At 39.9% G+C, this 15,617-nt stretch overlaps 2 protein-coding genes across 4 annotated transcripts; both read left to right on the top strand.

The window, feature by feature from the left end:
• The first annotated feature begins 508 nt into the window (after positions 1-508).
• pttg1ipb (PTTG1 interacting protein b) lies at positions 509-5,930 on the top strand. Of its 3 annotated transcripts, XR_013902388.1 has the most exons (8): positions 509-711; positions 1,045-1,100; positions 1,206-1,314; positions 1,822-1,924; positions 2,249-2,314; positions 2,792-2,887; positions 3,699-3,745; positions 5,395-5,930. XR_013902388.1 is itself a non-coding variant. In XM_026144146.2 (7 exons), the coding sequence occupies exons 1-7, from the start codon at positions 597-599 to the stop codon at positions 5,436-5,438; spliced, it is 540 nt and encodes a 179-aa protein (XP_025999931.1). In that variant the 5' UTR covers positions 513-596; the 3' UTR covers positions 5,439-5,930. The 3 variants fall into 3 exon arrangements, 1 of the variants encoding a protein (XP_025999931.1); XR_003269921.2 differs by lacking the exon at positions 2,792-2,887 and having other exon boundaries at positions 510-711; positions 2,249-2,329; XM_026144146.2 differs by lacking the exon at positions 2,792-2,887 and having other exon boundaries at positions 513-711.
• A 902-nt stretch (positions 5,931-6,832) lies between these two features.
• On the top strand, positions 6,833-12,952 carry sumo3b (small ubiquitin like modifier 3b). The gene is made up of 4 exons (XM_026145494.2): positions 6,833-7,133; positions 7,701-7,829; positions 7,934-8,005; positions 11,774-12,952. The coding sequence occupies exons 1-4, from the start codon at positions 7,113-7,115 to the stop codon at positions 11,834-11,836; spliced, it is 285 nt and encodes a 94-aa protein (XP_026001279.1). The 5' UTR covers positions 6,833-7,112; the 3' UTR covers positions 11,837-12,952.
• Positions 12,953-15,617: the final 2,665 nt, after the last annotated feature.

Genomic DNA, 15,617 nt, shown 5'->3' with positions numbered 1-15,617 from the left:
GATAGATGGGACTGCTGCTGGTTGGTAGTGCTGGGGTCAGTAAAGTCGTATTAAAGTCCGTAATTATACACCATAAATTATTTTCTGCTTGTATTTTTGTTTTATAAACTCAAATCTGCAAAGTTTTAAAAGATAAGGGAAGACAGGAAATACTTTATTTATCCCAATGACAGCGAAATCACGGTGTTACAATAGCAGAATAGCTTGGAAAGGCACAAAATTAATCTAAAGAAGATAGAAAACACAACAAAACCCCAATAAAGCTCACTAAAACGTCAATATTATACGATAAGAAGCTTGAATCTAGAATGAATGCAAGCATTGTGGTGCGAGGTGGTAAAGATTTTCCATGTCTGTCAGATACGGAGTATAAATAATATAAGTGTTTTTTTTTTCTGGTATGTGCTGAGTCTCAGAGAGCTAATGAGCACAGTGCGTCCTTACTCTCCGCTCTCCCTCCCAATAATAAAACATGTTTTTCAATGAGATGTGTCACCCTGCAGCTGCTTGATGACACCAGCGTCAGGAGTTCGTGACGTCACCGCTAGTAAACCAGGGGTTCAGCTTCACTCCTCTCGAGCCTTTCTGTTTTTTCCATGCAGTCCAGCGCTCGTGTCACCATGTACAGCCCGTCCGCCTTTGTTTTTGTCCTAATTTCCTGCGGTATTATTACAGTTACAGCGCAAACACCGACTCCTGCTCCAGCGGACAGTAAGTTTGTTCTTCTTGTATGTGTTAGTGCAGCGCTTTGTTTTGGAGTGCCAGAGACGGGTCAGGAGGCAGTCACATGACATCTACACAGTGGACTTATCGTGATCGTAGAAGCAAATGTAAAGATAATCCTCAGTGGCTTTATACATATCCTTGTAGTATTCACACACACACACAAACACAAAAGAAAAAGTTTCTTTTGCCTGCCTCAGTTAGGCTAACGTTACTTCTTTTGTTGCAGTGATCCTTAATATGTCACAGAAAGTTAAATTCTCTCAGGGTTATATTAGTTTACTTCTTGTAGGTGTGTGTCATAGCTTTTCTCTGTTTCAGCTCCCTGTGCCTTGAAATCCAACACCACTTGTGATGAATGCTTGCAGAATGTGACAGTAAGTTTCCTGCAGTTCAGCCAAAAACATATCCTGTAAATGTTTGCCATAAAAAGGGGAAGTTATAAGATAAAATGTAACTGTTTATGACTGTGTTTGTTGCAGTGCCTGTGGTGCATAACAACCAAAAAATGCATCGAATACCCGGTGAAGAGCATCCTGCCCTCCAACAGCGTTTGTCCACTGAATGATGCACGTTGGGGGCTATGCTGGCGTAAGACTGGCACACACACTTGTTACTATTATTATTTAATGCGTGATGTTTGCATGGGGGAAATATATTTTTTTACATTGTCCAGGAAAGCTTCTCAGTTGTGATGACTTTCTCATTTTCTTGCTGGACGGTAAAATGAATATATGAGTTTGGACTTTGAGTTCAGTTTGAAGATCTTACTGCAGCTGTAAGTTGTCTGTAAAATACATTTATGACATTTTAGACTTTGAACAAATAAGTGAAAAAAAGCCCAAACTGCAAGATTAACCAGTAAGAAAAATAATTTGTAATGTACCATGTCAGCCAAGAAAGAAAAACTTATAAGTGTGCGTTTTTCCCCTGTTTTGTGGTGCAGGTCTTCTTCATAAATCATAATCATCTTTGAGTAAAATACATTAGCATCTTTTCCACTTAGTAGTTCATTGCTATGTTTACTTAATGATAAGATTTGCTCATGCAAGCTGGCGTTTTTTTTACGCTGTCCTTGTGTCCACGTTTGATTTACAGTCAACTTCCAGATATTGATCATCACCGTGTCAGTGCTGGCTGGTATTATCATCATCGCTATTCTTGTTTGCTGCTTCTGCTGCTGCAAGTGTGAAAAAATTGGGTAAGCATTAAGTCACATGAAGTGCTCACTGTTAAATCTGGATCAAAATGTAAGCAGAAGCAGGAGGAGGAGGACGAGGAGGATGGGAACACAATGGGTTGTTATTCTGTGAGGCTAGGCTGATACGGCTATCTCCAGAAGGCTGCCAGAATTTGTGGCTGCAGTAACTTTGGTCTTTCTGATTTTATAACTGCCTTCAATTTTGTTGCTCTGTAAATGTATAAAGCTAAAAGCAAATGCTCATATTTGATATATAATATAAATGTCTATGTGCAGATACATAAAGGTGGTGAATTGATGTAAACAAAAATGTCTTTTTAATAGGAGAAAGAGAGAAGACATGCAGATGGAGCGACAAACTCGGCTGAGGAAGGACCGCCAGAAAGCGAGGTGAATGTCTGTGGAGTATGTGTTTTAACTTAAATCTTCACGCATATAACACAATTTCAGAGTGTCTGATTAACTGAAACCTTACTACTGTGCCTGACTCAGATGGGCAAAATATTAAGTTCTGTGTAAGGTCTTGAGTAAGTTGATCCATATACTGTAGTATAAAGGACCCAAGGCACGCAAAGGTTTTATTTACAATGTTATTGAATTTTCCTGCTTGTGCAGCTTTCCACCTGCCTCACTCCAGTGCAGCACACAGCTCTCTCATCAACTCCTGGCATCCTGCTCATATAGGGGAGGCATGATTAAGTAATAGAGATCAGCTGTGTGGGTCAGCCTCCTCTGACGCCACACCCTGATAATGATAATGAAATAAATCTAGTTAGGCTCTTTGCTCTTTTTGGAGCAAACGCCATCAAAAACCCATGCCAGGTGCTTCACAGCCTTCCCCTGTTTCTTTTTCTTCATGGGCTCCAGGCCAGCAACTGTCTTGTGATGTTGGGCATGCCCAGGACATCTCTACCTTCTCAGGCTCTCTTCTTCCACGGTCCATCGCTCTATCTGTTGCTGCAGGTTGATGTTGCTCATTTTTTATGGCCACTAGAGGCACTAGTCCATGAAAGCTTTTGTAGCTCTCCATGTCTGCTTCGCACAGAAGCAGAGACTCTACATTTTTCATAACTATACAGTTATGAAACATGAAGATTGTTCACAAAGTCTCCCAGATTATTAATTAGTCATCTAAGTCTTAAACCGAATTTAACATTTATCCTTTTGATGGACATGAACATTCACAGGTTATTTGTACAATCAATCTCAACTATCAAGTTTTAGCCATTAAACATAGAATTAATGTTACTTTAGGCTGTAGTACATGTTACCACAAACCTAACCAGTGACTTAAACACTGGCATGTGAAACTTTTAAGGTAATCGTGTGTAAAAATCGAACTCATCCATAAGGAACTAAATGTGTTACGTTATTATGCGGCATAAAATCATTGATGTTACATCAAAAATAAGAAACATAATGTCACGTGTTTATTGTTGAGATTGAAAATGAATTTAACTTCATTAGATAAACAGCAGGCTGATCTCATTCCCGGGGTGCTGGTTCATTTTGCTCCTGGACACCATGCTGGAAAAGTAAATATTCTGGGAATCCAGCGCTACTGTTTGGCTTTGTGTTTCATCACAACTGTTATAATTGAATTAGACTAATTGGACGGTGCCAAAAAAGAGCAAAAAAGATTGACAGGCAGGAAAGGTTTTTTTTCTGTGAAAATTTTGCTTTCTACTTCATAAACTAAAATAAGTAAATAAGTGTCATGTGACAGTGTCAGCGTCCTCTGTTGCCTAACAATTTGTCTTTGTTTCCCTCTCAGGAGGTCAGAAATGCAGATGAGGCACGATGAAATCAGGCACAAATACGGTGAGACTAATTCCTTTTTCTGTGTGGCTTAAACGGGTTATGTCTGTGAAGGTTCTCAGTCATCCAGGTCATCGTAGTCAAAGGAGCTTGCAAAGAAAAGCGTCTGGACTTCTTTAAGTTGCTTGAAGACGTTTCACCTCTCATCCGAGAAGCTTCTTCAGTTCTAAGGTCAAATGGTGGAGAGTCCCAGATATAAACCTAGTGGGAGTTTCCCCCCACAGAGGGACAAAAGGACCCCCTGATGATCCTCTAATCGCCTGAGCCAAGGTGGGAAACTGGGCGTGGGTCCCAATCAGCCAGAGTTTCGGGTGAGTTCATTGTGAAACCTGGCCCCACCTTATCATGCGAATTCCTGAGGTCAGATGGCCCAGGATGTGAGTGGGCGTTAAGGCGTCTGGGAAGGGATCTCAAAACTGGATTATAGATGGCAGAGAGTTGGTGTCGTAAACCCCCGCCTCTGTTCAAAGATGGTCGCTCACAGTGGACGTAAATGGCTTCTTTCACTCCTCTTTCAAACCATCTGTCCTCTCTGTCCAAAATGTGAACATTGGCATCCTCGAAAGAGTGTCCTTTATCCTTAAGATGCAGATGGACTGCTGAGTCTTGTCCTGTGGAGGTGGCTCTTCTGTGTTGTGCCATGTGCTTGTGAAGTGGCTGTTTGGTCTCTCCAATGTAGAGGTCTGAGCATTCCTCGCTGCACTGTACAGCATACACCACATTGTTAAGTTTGTGTTTTGGCGTTTTGTCTTTCGGGTGAACCAGTTTCTGTCTGAGCGTGTTGCTGGGTCTGAAATACACTGGGATGTCATGCTTGGAGAAAACTCTCCTGAGTTTCTCTGATACACCGGCTACATAGGGGATGACAATGTTGTTGCGTCTGTCCTTCTTATCCTCCCTCGCTGGTGACCAGATCCCTTCCCAGACGCCTTAACGCCCACTCACATCCTGGGCCATCTGACCTCAGGAATTCGCATGATAAGGTGGGGCCAGGTTTCACAATGAACTCACCCGAAACTCTGGCTGATTGGGACCCACGCCCAGTTTCCCACCTTGGCTCAGGCGATTAGAGGATCATCAGGGGGTCCTTTTGTCCCTCTGTGGGGGTCTCTCCCACTAGGTTTATATCTGGGACTCTCCACCATTTGACCTTAGAACTGAAGAAGCTTCTCGGATGAGAGGTGAAACGTCTTCAAGCAACTTAAAGAAGTCCAGACGCTTTTCTTTGCAAGCTCCTTTGACTTAAACGGGTTATGAAATGTAAATTTTGATTATCAGAGAGGTTTGTTTTGAAAGTGCTCAGTTTGTATGCGCAGTGATCAAACAGCAGCAAAATAGAAAAAAAAATAAACCACAACACTATGATGAGATAGATTAAGGAACAGTTAAAGATAATGGAATCTGAGCAGAAGAAAACAAAATGTGAAAATTAAAAAACCCATTTACACAAAGAGGGCGGAAAAAAGCTATCATTGAGTGCCATCTACTGGAGAAATACTGTACTGCACATATTTGATAAACTACAATTCAGTGTCAAAAGACTTAGATTTTAAATCACATTAATGAAATGTAAACCAAACTTCCCTGAATAATTTATATTTTGGACTCAGTTTTATTGATTACACATCCTTCTTTTCAATTATTCTTCTCAGGTATGTCGAAGGATAACCCATACGCCCGTATGGATGATCATTGAGAAGCAGCCGTTCGTTAAGTTGATCCTATTGAAGCCAGTAACACGAAGATACAACCTACAAGGAGCTCATGATAAACTGTGACTGTCTGATTGATTTCAGCGCGACAGTGTTTTCAGAATACTCTTAGCCTGATGCTGCACTGTTTTGCTTGATTAATATTTCTTATGCATTAATTTCAATTTAATTTGAAAAAGCAAGCATCCCCAGTTTAGTTTGTAAAAGTCCAAAGCTGACGAGTGCTGTGGTGCTTCTTCTGTAACAAGCAGTTTCACTTTCATACTACAGTTACAATATTCTCGATTTGACTCATCCATGTCTGCAGCTCAACACTTCTTTTTCTTTAAATAGTTCATGTAACATATTTGTCCTTTTCTCCATTTTTATTGCATTCCAGAATTATTTTCGTTTTTTATTGAACAAAAGAAAATGCATGTTTTTGAACTGCATCTGAATCATCTGCCAATAAAAAATAAATAAATAAATAAAAATCATACATTTTTTTAGTTGTTTTATTTTTTTCCCTCTGTCTCTCTCACACATGCTCTTTTATGTTTTGGCCTATGAACAAATCAAATTTCTAAATATTTTTAATAAGTTAATTTTCCAAAATATCTCAACTGACAGTGGAAATTAAGCAATCTAAGAATGTTTCAGTTCCTGAGAATAATATTCTGCTCACTTGTTTGGTCTTCTGGTCCAGCCCCACCATGACAATAACAAAACGGATAATACGTTTTGGGGTGATTCATCACTCATTTTTGTAATTTTGGCTCTTATACACCACCTCTGTGGATTTTGATTACAGACATTTTTCTATACAGTCCCAAATTTCTGTACAAATTAATCTTGGTTTCATCTGCCCAAATAATTTTTTTCCAGAACTGTGTAGGCTGTTTTAGAATCTTTCTGGCAAAGTCTACTCTGGATTTCTTGTTCTTGACTGTAACCAGTGGCTTGCACCTTAAACTAAATCCTCTTTCTTTACGTTCATGAAGGCGTGTCTTGATTGACAATAATACACGTCCCTCCTCAGGAGCATTCTTGACTTAGCTGGATGTTGTGGAGGTGGTTTTCTTATCCATGGAAAGAATTCTGTAATCATGCACTTTAGTCCTTTTCAGAGTTTTTGATAACTCTCTGATATGTTTATTTGTAATCTTGAATCTCAAAGCTGACAAAACAGTTTATGCAACACTTTGCAAAATCACTGCTCATCCATGATATAATAACAAGAAAAGGTGTGACTATCCAAAAACTTAAAGACCTAAGTGTATATGGCAGATCTCTAAAGATTAATAAAATTAAAAATACAACTTTTGGATTCAAGGGATAAATAATAACGAGTCTATGTAATTACTATGGTAATGAGATGAGTGTGGCCAGCTTCCATGGTAAATTAGCTGCCATTTGAAAGCTTCTGTCCTGAGCTCCCGCGTTTTCTTTGATCAGGGCCCTTTTGTTTCCCCTATGTCACGGGAGTGCGCAAATTAGCGGACGCTCACGCATCCGCGGCCCCGACGAAAAATGGATCACGTGACGTTTTTGGTCGAATTACATTTTAAATATCACTGCGCGCTCCCTCGCCAAACGAAAGAGCCGGAGGAGCTGATAAACCGTTTCACCATTATCGGCCGGAGTCCACGTTACTCTTAAATACCGGAGGAAATAGCAGAATGTCTGAAGAAAAGCCAAAGGTCGGTGCCGCGCTCCTACAGAGACACATCTGGGTCATGTTCATCTTTAGGTGCTCATTATGCCCGCTGCAAGCAGCCGTTAGCATGTTCTGCTAAGCTAGTGCTGCTTAAAGGCTGCAGTTTCCTAGTTTGAGCGGGTAGACGGGGGAAACAAAGGTTGCTCAATTTGCGGATATTTTGGCTTTAAGCTCAGTTTGTGCCTATTCTGTTCTGTATCTTCCATATCCAGCCTCCTGCCTATCGGCATACCTTTCAGTTAAACTATGTTTGCTAATGTCGGTAACAGAGAGTGCTAGCGAAATGAATGGCTTGTTTTTTTCCCCTTTACTGTTTGCGCCATTGTGGCTTTCTGCGCCAGTTTGAACACGGACTAGCCTGCTATGCTAACGCTGGGAGAAGGCGAAAGGAAGTGTGTATGCGTGCGGGTTTTGGGTTTGAAACCTACCTCCCTCCGTTATCACGCTTTCTTGTAAACGTAGTTGGCTAACTTAGGTTGGCTGCTACTTTGAACTAATCGGGGCTTACTCCCGGACGCTTCTGTTGGTGACCTTTTTGCTTTTGTTGCAGGAAGGAGTGAAGACGGAGAACGACCACATTAACCTCAAGGTAGCTGGTCAGGATGGCTCGGTTGTACAGTTCAAAATTAAAAGGCACACTCCATTAAGCAAGCTAATGAAGGCATACTGCGAAAGACAGGTATGGGGCCCTTTGAGCTTTTTTGCTCATATTATTGCGTATTACCTTGTAAATGATTAACTAGATGCAGAATCTAAGAGAAAATTCCTTTCTGTCTTTTCCAGGGATTGTCGATTCGGCAGATACGGTTTAGGTTTGATGGACAACCAATTAATGAAACGGACACACCTGCACAGGTTGGTAAAATACTAAAGGCCCAGTTCATTATGGAGGTTTGAAGATGCAAAATAGCATTGCCCTTGTTTTCTTTAACTAGAAAGTCTTTTATGCCAGCACAACAAGTACAGCCTTCAGGCCAAGTTGTACATCTCAGCTTCTCCAGAAAATGCCCAATCACAACCTCAGTGAAGACTTGCAGCTATAAATCATAAAGTTAATGCATTTGGTTGGATATTTGTAATGTCGTCATTAAAGTGATGCAAAATGGCATGTAACAGCCAAATCGGAGGATAAGATCTACTTGTCCTCTTGTATTTTTATGCGTAATGAAAAGATATTCAGCGTTGGATATCAGTTTTATATGTTTATATAGTGTGAAGCATAAGACCACTTTTTTTTTTCTGCTCTGTGTTTAGCTACTTTATAGTTGCAACACTGAAATAGTACAGGGCTTAACAAATATTTTGAATGTAAAGTAAACCAAAGTCAAATTCTTTGTTTGTTGCTCAAACTTGGCCAAATAAGTAAAGATAAAGATGTAAAACCTTTTTAATCAGTAATATTTAGAATGCTAAAAAATTAGGAAAAAATAATAAATCCACTAAAATGTGGATTTAGTTTATTTGCCTGATAAATAAAAATATAATTTTTAGTTTTAAGCAACTTTTTTGACATTTAAAAGAAAGAAAAGGAAGATGTTTCTGGCGCTACTCTGGGTTCTCTTCCCAGTTGGGCATGCCTTGCAAAGAGAGGACTTAACCACCTCGACTGGCTCCTTTTGTAGGAGGAGTGGTTCTACTCCAGAGATCCTTTCAGATTTCGGTGTTCCTTGCCTTATCTTTAAAGCATGATTTAGACTTCTGTGGGAAATCTACATCGTTACTTATGACGTAACTGAAAATCCCTATTAACCCTATGCTGTAACCTTCCAAGTAGGGATGGGTATCGTTTAGGTTTTATCCGATACCGGTGCCAAATCGGTACTTTTGAAACGGTGCCGGTGCTCAAACCGGTGCTTAAAGAATGGAGAACACAAAATTGGTCCAAAAACCTCTCATGTTCAGCTGGTTTTTGTAAAAAGATAACAATGTTAGCCTTTTCTGCAGCTATGGGGCATATATGGTATCACTCTTGGCTGGAAGCAGTGCTTAAACAATGGAAAAAAAACACAAACTTTGTCCAAAACCTCTCATGTTTAACTGTTTTCCACTTTTTTTCTTTGGTCATTTTAGCCTTTTTGGCCAGGGTGAAGGGAGTATCTGCCATCAAACAAGAGGACAGCCGCATGTAGCTATGATGTTTGCTAGTTCACCTTACATGCATTAATTTAATAACATGGTTAGCCTACTCAACGTAAATTACACACGAACAACATTAAGCTACTCGCGCAGAGAAGAACGGCTGCTGCTGCATCATCATCCGTCATCATTTCTGCTACACTGGCAGGGCTAGGGGCCAGGACTCTACTCTTCGTGTTTTTGGGGGATGTTGCATAACAGGCAACCCACCCGCAGTAGATGTGCTCGGTGTGAGGTCTCGCAGCAAGCTATCAAATACGGTGCATTTCTGGGCTTTAAAAAAAACGCTATGCGTCGCCAGGTGTTTCATCGGATTTGAGGTGTTACCTCCTTTGACAGTATCAGCTTAAAGCACTTGTTGCAGGCTGCTGAGTTTGCATATTTTGCTGTGAAGTACAACCAGACTTTTGACCGCTTCGCCTTGGACATTTTTAATCTGTAGCTCTGCTCTAAAAGAACGTACGTACCTGGGCCCGCCTACTATCCTCGGAAACGTAAAATGATTGGCTAGAAGTGTATCACAGCTCAGGAAAAAAAGCACCGAAATAAAGCACCGAAATGTGCGCTGCTTTTCAGTCTGGTTACTACCGTTTGTCAGAATGATGGCACCGGACACCGGTACCCATCCCTACTTCCAAGCCATTCAGTTACTTCGTGGTGCATCAACCATACATGTAGTTACATTTGTCAGGAGGTTCACATCAAGCTACTTGGGAAGTTACTGGTAGGATCTAAAGGTTCCGGTTACGACGTAGATTTCCCCCAGAAGTCTAGATCATCATCACACAGTCAGTTTTCCTGCCGTTAAGTGCAGGAACCCGGTGCAGTATTCTCCTGAATGATATATCTGAGCTTCTGTACTGGAATATCATCAAAATGACTGTAAAATCCTAAATGACTGTACACACATGTCTTTAGCTTAGCTGCGGCACAACGTGCCAGTTTGCAAAAGTCGAGAGGCGGACGACCAGTCAAGGCGCTACAAATACTGTGGGTGTGCATCAGGCAATGTGACGTCAAACTGTGCACACACCACCCATGACGGAGGGTGTGTGGTGAACATGAAAACGCCATAAATCAGGCCTAAAGCTGAGCCCAGCCACCCTACAGAGGAAACTCATTTCTGCCACTTGTATTTGTGACCTTGTTCTTTCAGTCACTACCCCGTATTTCATAACCACAGGTTAGGGATGGCATGTAGATGGACTAGTAAATTGAAAGCTCCTTTCAGCTTAGCCCATTTCTTTATTAATGGGCCAGCACAAGCGCATATTACTCCTGACGTCACACCAGTCGAGCAGTCCAACTCACGCTTCACCTTCCCATCACTTGTGAATAAGATCCCAAGATACTTTAACTCTGCTTGAGGCAGCTTGTCTTCCCTAACCTAGAGCGAGCGTTCAACACATTTTTAAATTTTTGTTTTAAATTGGCGATGCTGTCGGTTCTAAATTTTCTTTCCTGAAAGACTTCCAGCCTTCTGTTAATAATTGTGGTTGAGTAAAGCTCATACTTTCTCACAAACCATTTGCTTTTTGCCACTGGTCTGACAAAAAGCAGAATGAAAGTCCAAAACGCTCAGTGCCGATTTGAGAAAGGGAATCCTATATTTGTGTATGTGACAAATTCCTGAACAGCTGCACATTACAAGACCATCGGTTCAAATGGTCAACAAGTTAGCCAAAGTCTGAAAAGACCAAAGAGGTTGGCTGAATGGAAGCTGGTTTGGATGGTGTGAACCCATCAAGGCATAGACCCATCATGAACTTGAAGCTGCTGGACCATTGGAGACACTCATGAGTTTGTATTGCTGTAGACTGAGGCTGCCATCCAAAAAGGACATGCAAAGCTAAACAAAAGCTTTCTGCTGACCACATGCACAAATGTTCTCCAGGAGAATGTTAATCAGATTAGACAAAACTGTTTCTGAGCAGAATTACCTGAAGTATGTCTGGAGGAGACATCCTTCAGACATAAACAAAGGAACTGTTACTAGCTGTTCCACATGTAGGTTGTAGCATGTTGATCTGGAACTGTTTAGCTACCAGTGGAGCTGGTACATTGAACAGACTGGATGTTGTATCTACCTCAGGATTGTTCAGTAGAAATCATTTCAAAGTGCAACGACCTCAAACCTATCAAAAAAAAAAGTGGAATTATGGTAAAAGTCCAGTGTCTGCAGTGACCTTTCGGGGAAACATTGTCCAATATTAGTTGTGCTTTACTCATACAGGGTACAAAATACGTGTAAATTTTGTTTATTTCAGAAAGCTCTTTTTGTGCACCAAATTGTCAGTGTTCATTTTAACTCTAATAATATATATTACACCTCAGGGATAAGACAGACAAACAAAACAGTCCTAACATGGTAATTTAAAAGTGGTAATTTAGGCAGGGAAACCTGCCTACATGATATTATTAGCATTACTGAAAACCTCCTGTCAAGACATGGTCTGAGAGACTAATGTGCACGTGTCTTTGTTGCAGCTGGAGATGGAGGATGAAGACACTATTGATGTATTTCAGCAACAGACGGGAGGAGTCTGTTAAGTGGAAAGAGTCAACAATTTTTTGTTTTGTTTTGTTTCTCCTTTTCAATTCAGTTTTCTTTTTCTATTAGGTTTATCGACTGTGCTTCCCTAAATGAAAGACTTCACACAACAAAAAATAAAAAGGATAATAATGATCATTTGGGGCCAAATACAGACTTTGAGATTAGGTAACTTAATGTTTTATTCACCAAAACCGATTTGAAATTCATAAGGACAGAGTACATCTCATATTATGGCTTGTAATGACGGGACCATTGTGGGGTTTTTGTGATGTTCAGCTGTCTGAGTAAGCTAAATGACATGCTTTCTTTTCTGTTTCTTGATATTTGTTTAATTTTTTTCCAGATAATGGTAAGAATTCATATTCAGGATGGACTTGACTATTTAAATATTCATGTACTTATGAGGAATGCTGCTGGGATAGTCAGTAGTGATCTGTTCATAGATGGGAGATTTTGTGACATTATTCTCATGTAGATTTTAGTCGCGTTTTTAAAAGAACATTTAGAAATAATCTGTCCATGCACAGTTTATCTTCAACAGGAGAAATACTTGTGCTTGGAAAGCGTCATTATGGATGGTTTACCTCAATACTGTTACCTTCAAAGTGGATTTATCTGACTGGTAGTACAGTAAGGTTCTTGGACCAAAAATGCTAAATGAAAAGGTTTCTTTTTATAAAAGGGTTTGACTAATATAAAAATGTAGATGTAAAAGTTATTGTAACTCAGTGGTTGGTGGTATTGCACAGCAGAAAAACGGTTGTTTTCATGTGTAAAGTTGATTTTATGCCTGTCCAGGACTTTAAAAGGGGAAAAACTCCTCACCTTTTATCAGAGACATTTTATCTCATCCAAGAATAAGTATTTCACTCATTGTATACATACATACATGACATGTTGCCAATTTGAATACGTTTGTAAAAAGTCTATCCAAACATTAACGTTGTTTTATGCTTGTGTGTTGATGGAACCTTTTTTGTTCTTGTTCATTTTCACCTGCGTTTCAAATTTAAACATTTTAGATTTGCATGGTGATGTTGGCAAATGTTCTTTTTCTTTAATTTTTTTTTTTTGTCCTTATACTGTATACAATAAATATAGTTTGATACTCAGCTGCCTGAACCCTGTTGGCTTTCATTTGTGTCAGAGTACTGTAAAGTCTTTAGTTGCCAGTGCAGAGCGGGTGTAAAATATTTACATCTTTGGCATAAACGGGAACTCATTTAAAATAGCGGGCAAAGAAACGTGCCTGATTTTCTAAATACAATGATGTGTTGGGTTTTTTATTTTATTTTATTTTTTTTATATATCTGTGGTTCTTCCTCGTCAAACTACATGTGAAAATAAGTATCCTGGACACTGGTTATGATGGGAACTCACGGGAAGTAAATGTTATGTTAGGTCATCGTAGTCTAAGGAGCTTGGAAAGACTTCACAAGGCCCAGGTCAAAGAAATCTGCCAGCATGATTCTTTGGGCTTAAATTCTAAGAAATAAATATGAAAATTTACAGAAACCTCTGGTAGCTCATTACCCACTCTACTGTAATAAGCTTTTACTATTTAAAAAAAAATAAAATAAAAATACTACTTTTAAAAAAACTTATTACATTTTTTGTTTTGTTTTTCTCATGCGGACCCACCATAACAATAGCATTTTCTATTGTAGATTTGGGGGGGGGGTGAATAGAAATTATTTACTTTGGTGTTGTCTGCATGTCAGTAGGAAAAGCTGTTAAACTTAAATATAGTCAAGTCCCAAAACTGCCCTCCTTAAGTGGCCACTTTTTCTTTTTTTTTCTTTTTTTTGAAAGGTGTCCTGTGGCCCAGATTTGAGTCCTTGGCAGGCTACTTCTGGCCCCTGGCCCATATGTTTGGTACCCCTGACCATTAACCAGAATGATCAGGTTATTTAGTCTTCCTTTAAAGGGTTGTGGACATTTAGCTTTGTCTTAATCTGCTCCAGAGTAGGAAGCAATATACACTAGATGGCACCATTATCCTTACGATCTGTTGGTACTTGATTCAATCACTGCACCCTCCAGCGCCATAAGTTAAAATACAAAGACACATTTGTTAATCTACTCGAGCCTTATGAAGGCTATAACTTCATGAGTCTCCTTTTAAGAGAGCTTGATTTCACAGATGTTGCTAAACTGAGCAGCCAAGTGAACTCCCTGTGAGATTCCTCACACACTAGCGTGATTGTGCTGCTTTTATTTTTGGCACCTCTTTTGCATTTTATATTTCCTCATGGACATATCTGAGGCCATCATACCACCCCCCCAAGATTTTTCAGAAATGCAGCTGCAAGATGCCGCCTCCACCCATACATGCAACATCCTGCTGGCATCTAATGTACAATCTTTGGAAGAATATTCAGCAATTTGTGTTAGGTAGAAAACTGAGGTGCTGTTGATTAAATGAGTAAAAGAAAAATTATCTGTTGTTTATTTTAATTAAGCTTATGTTAATCACCTTTCTGCACATTCTATATCTACTAAAAATGAAACCATTATTTACTTTGAGGGGTAAGAATGAAACAGTCTTCCTCACTGTTTGTTTTTATTGCTGCTGTGTCACCGTCCGCTGTGTCAGGAACGCTTGTTATTTCAGCACACAACCTCATTTGTTTGACACTGCACTTAATCGACACACAGTGTTGTTGTCATTGTTTTAATGTTAAGTCATTGTTGAGCTCGTGTCATGTGCTGATCATTGTAAAGTAAAGGCTGTTTATTGTCTGAGATAATAGGTGGATTATAGAGTGAGCTGCACATTTAGATTTATGTAGAGAAAAACAATTTTCAGAGAACAAATGCAAGATTCAAAGTTAAATTATGTTGACATTATTATCGTTGTTATTTATATTGCCATAAAAAAAACATGGAGCCCCAAAAGTCTGTAAAAGCATACAAAGAAAATATCTCAAACAAAATTACACCACCAGTTTGAACCGTTGATACAAGGCAGGATGGCTCCATGTTTTCACAGGTTTACACCAGATTCTGGTTCTACCATCCAACCATTAAAAGTTGCAGCAGAAATCAAGACTTTTCAGACCAGGCAATGTTTTTCCAATCTTCTGTTGTCCAGTTTTGGTAAGTCTATGCAAAATACAGCATCATTTTCCTCTTAGCTTACAAGAGTAGCACCCGGTGTGGTCTTCTGCTACTGGTTCTACGTATTGTGTGTACGGAGATGCTCTTCTGTGTACCTTGGTTGTAATATTAGCTCAAAGCAGTCTAATCGTTCTCCTCTGACCTCAACATCAACAAGGCATTTTCACCCAGAGAACTGCCGCTCACTAGGCCGCCTGGCACTAATTCTGATGCTCAGTTTAAACTTCAGCAGATCACCTTGACCGTGTCAACATATCTAAATGCACTGAGCTGCCATATGACAAGCTATTTGTGTTATTGAGCAGTTGAATTGGTGTATGAAATAAATTTGTTGGTAAATTAGTATCTTCAGACATCAAAATGAGCATAAATGGCTTTTGAATAAGCCAGTGCAGGGGGGAGGGGTTCTTACAGAGCAAAATAACAATACTCAACTTTAAACACGTAATGAGCGAATGAGGTCAGTCAGCTGTGCTTTGCATCCTTGGTGTTTGCAGCCAAGTAACCTCATATATGACACCCTCCCCTACTCGGTCAGTCAAGCAGGCTGAATGAAAGCACTGTGCATCTGGAGAACCTCTGGATTTTCTCCAAAAGGTTGCATGCTGATGTCACCCAGTTGTGCGTAATGTGGTCTCCACCCTGACCGCATCAGAT

Source organism: Astatotilapia calliptera, chromosome 16, assembly GCF_964374335.1.
Source record: "Astatotilapia calliptera chromosome 16, fAstCal68.1, whole genome shotgun sequence".
Lineage (NCBI taxonomy): Eukaryota > Metazoa > Chordata > Actinopteri > Cichliformes > Cichlidae > Astatotilapia > Astatotilapia calliptera.
Note: the sequence above shows the minus strand (reverse complement) of the source record. Positions and strands in the feature narration are given on the sequence as shown.

Bases quoted from the DNA above. Each gene is read 5' to 3' on its own strand.
- pttg1ipb (XM_026144146.2), top strand. From the start codon at position 597: ATGCAGTCCAGCGCTCGTGTCACCATGTACAGCCCGTCCGCCTTTGTT. The intron at 712-1,044 runs GTAAGTTTGTTC...TCTCTGTTTCAG, and splicing joins GACTCCTGCTCCAGCGGACA to CTCCCTGTGCCTTGAAATCC. The intron at 1,925-2,248 runs GTAAGCATTAAG...TCTTTTTAATAG, and splicing joins TGCAAGTGTGAAAAAATTGG to GAGAAAGAGAGAAGACATGC.
- sumo3b (XM_026145494.2), top strand. From the start codon at position 7,113: ATGTCTGAAGAAAAGCCAAAG. The intron at 7,830-7,933 runs GTATGGGGCCCT...TGTCTTTTCCAG, and splicing joins AGGCATACTGCGAAAGACAG to GGATTGTCGATTCGGCAGAT. The intron at 8,006-11,773 runs GTTGGTAAAATA...TCTTTGTTGCAG, and splicing joins AAACGGACACACCTGCACAG to CTGGAGATGGAGGATGAAGA.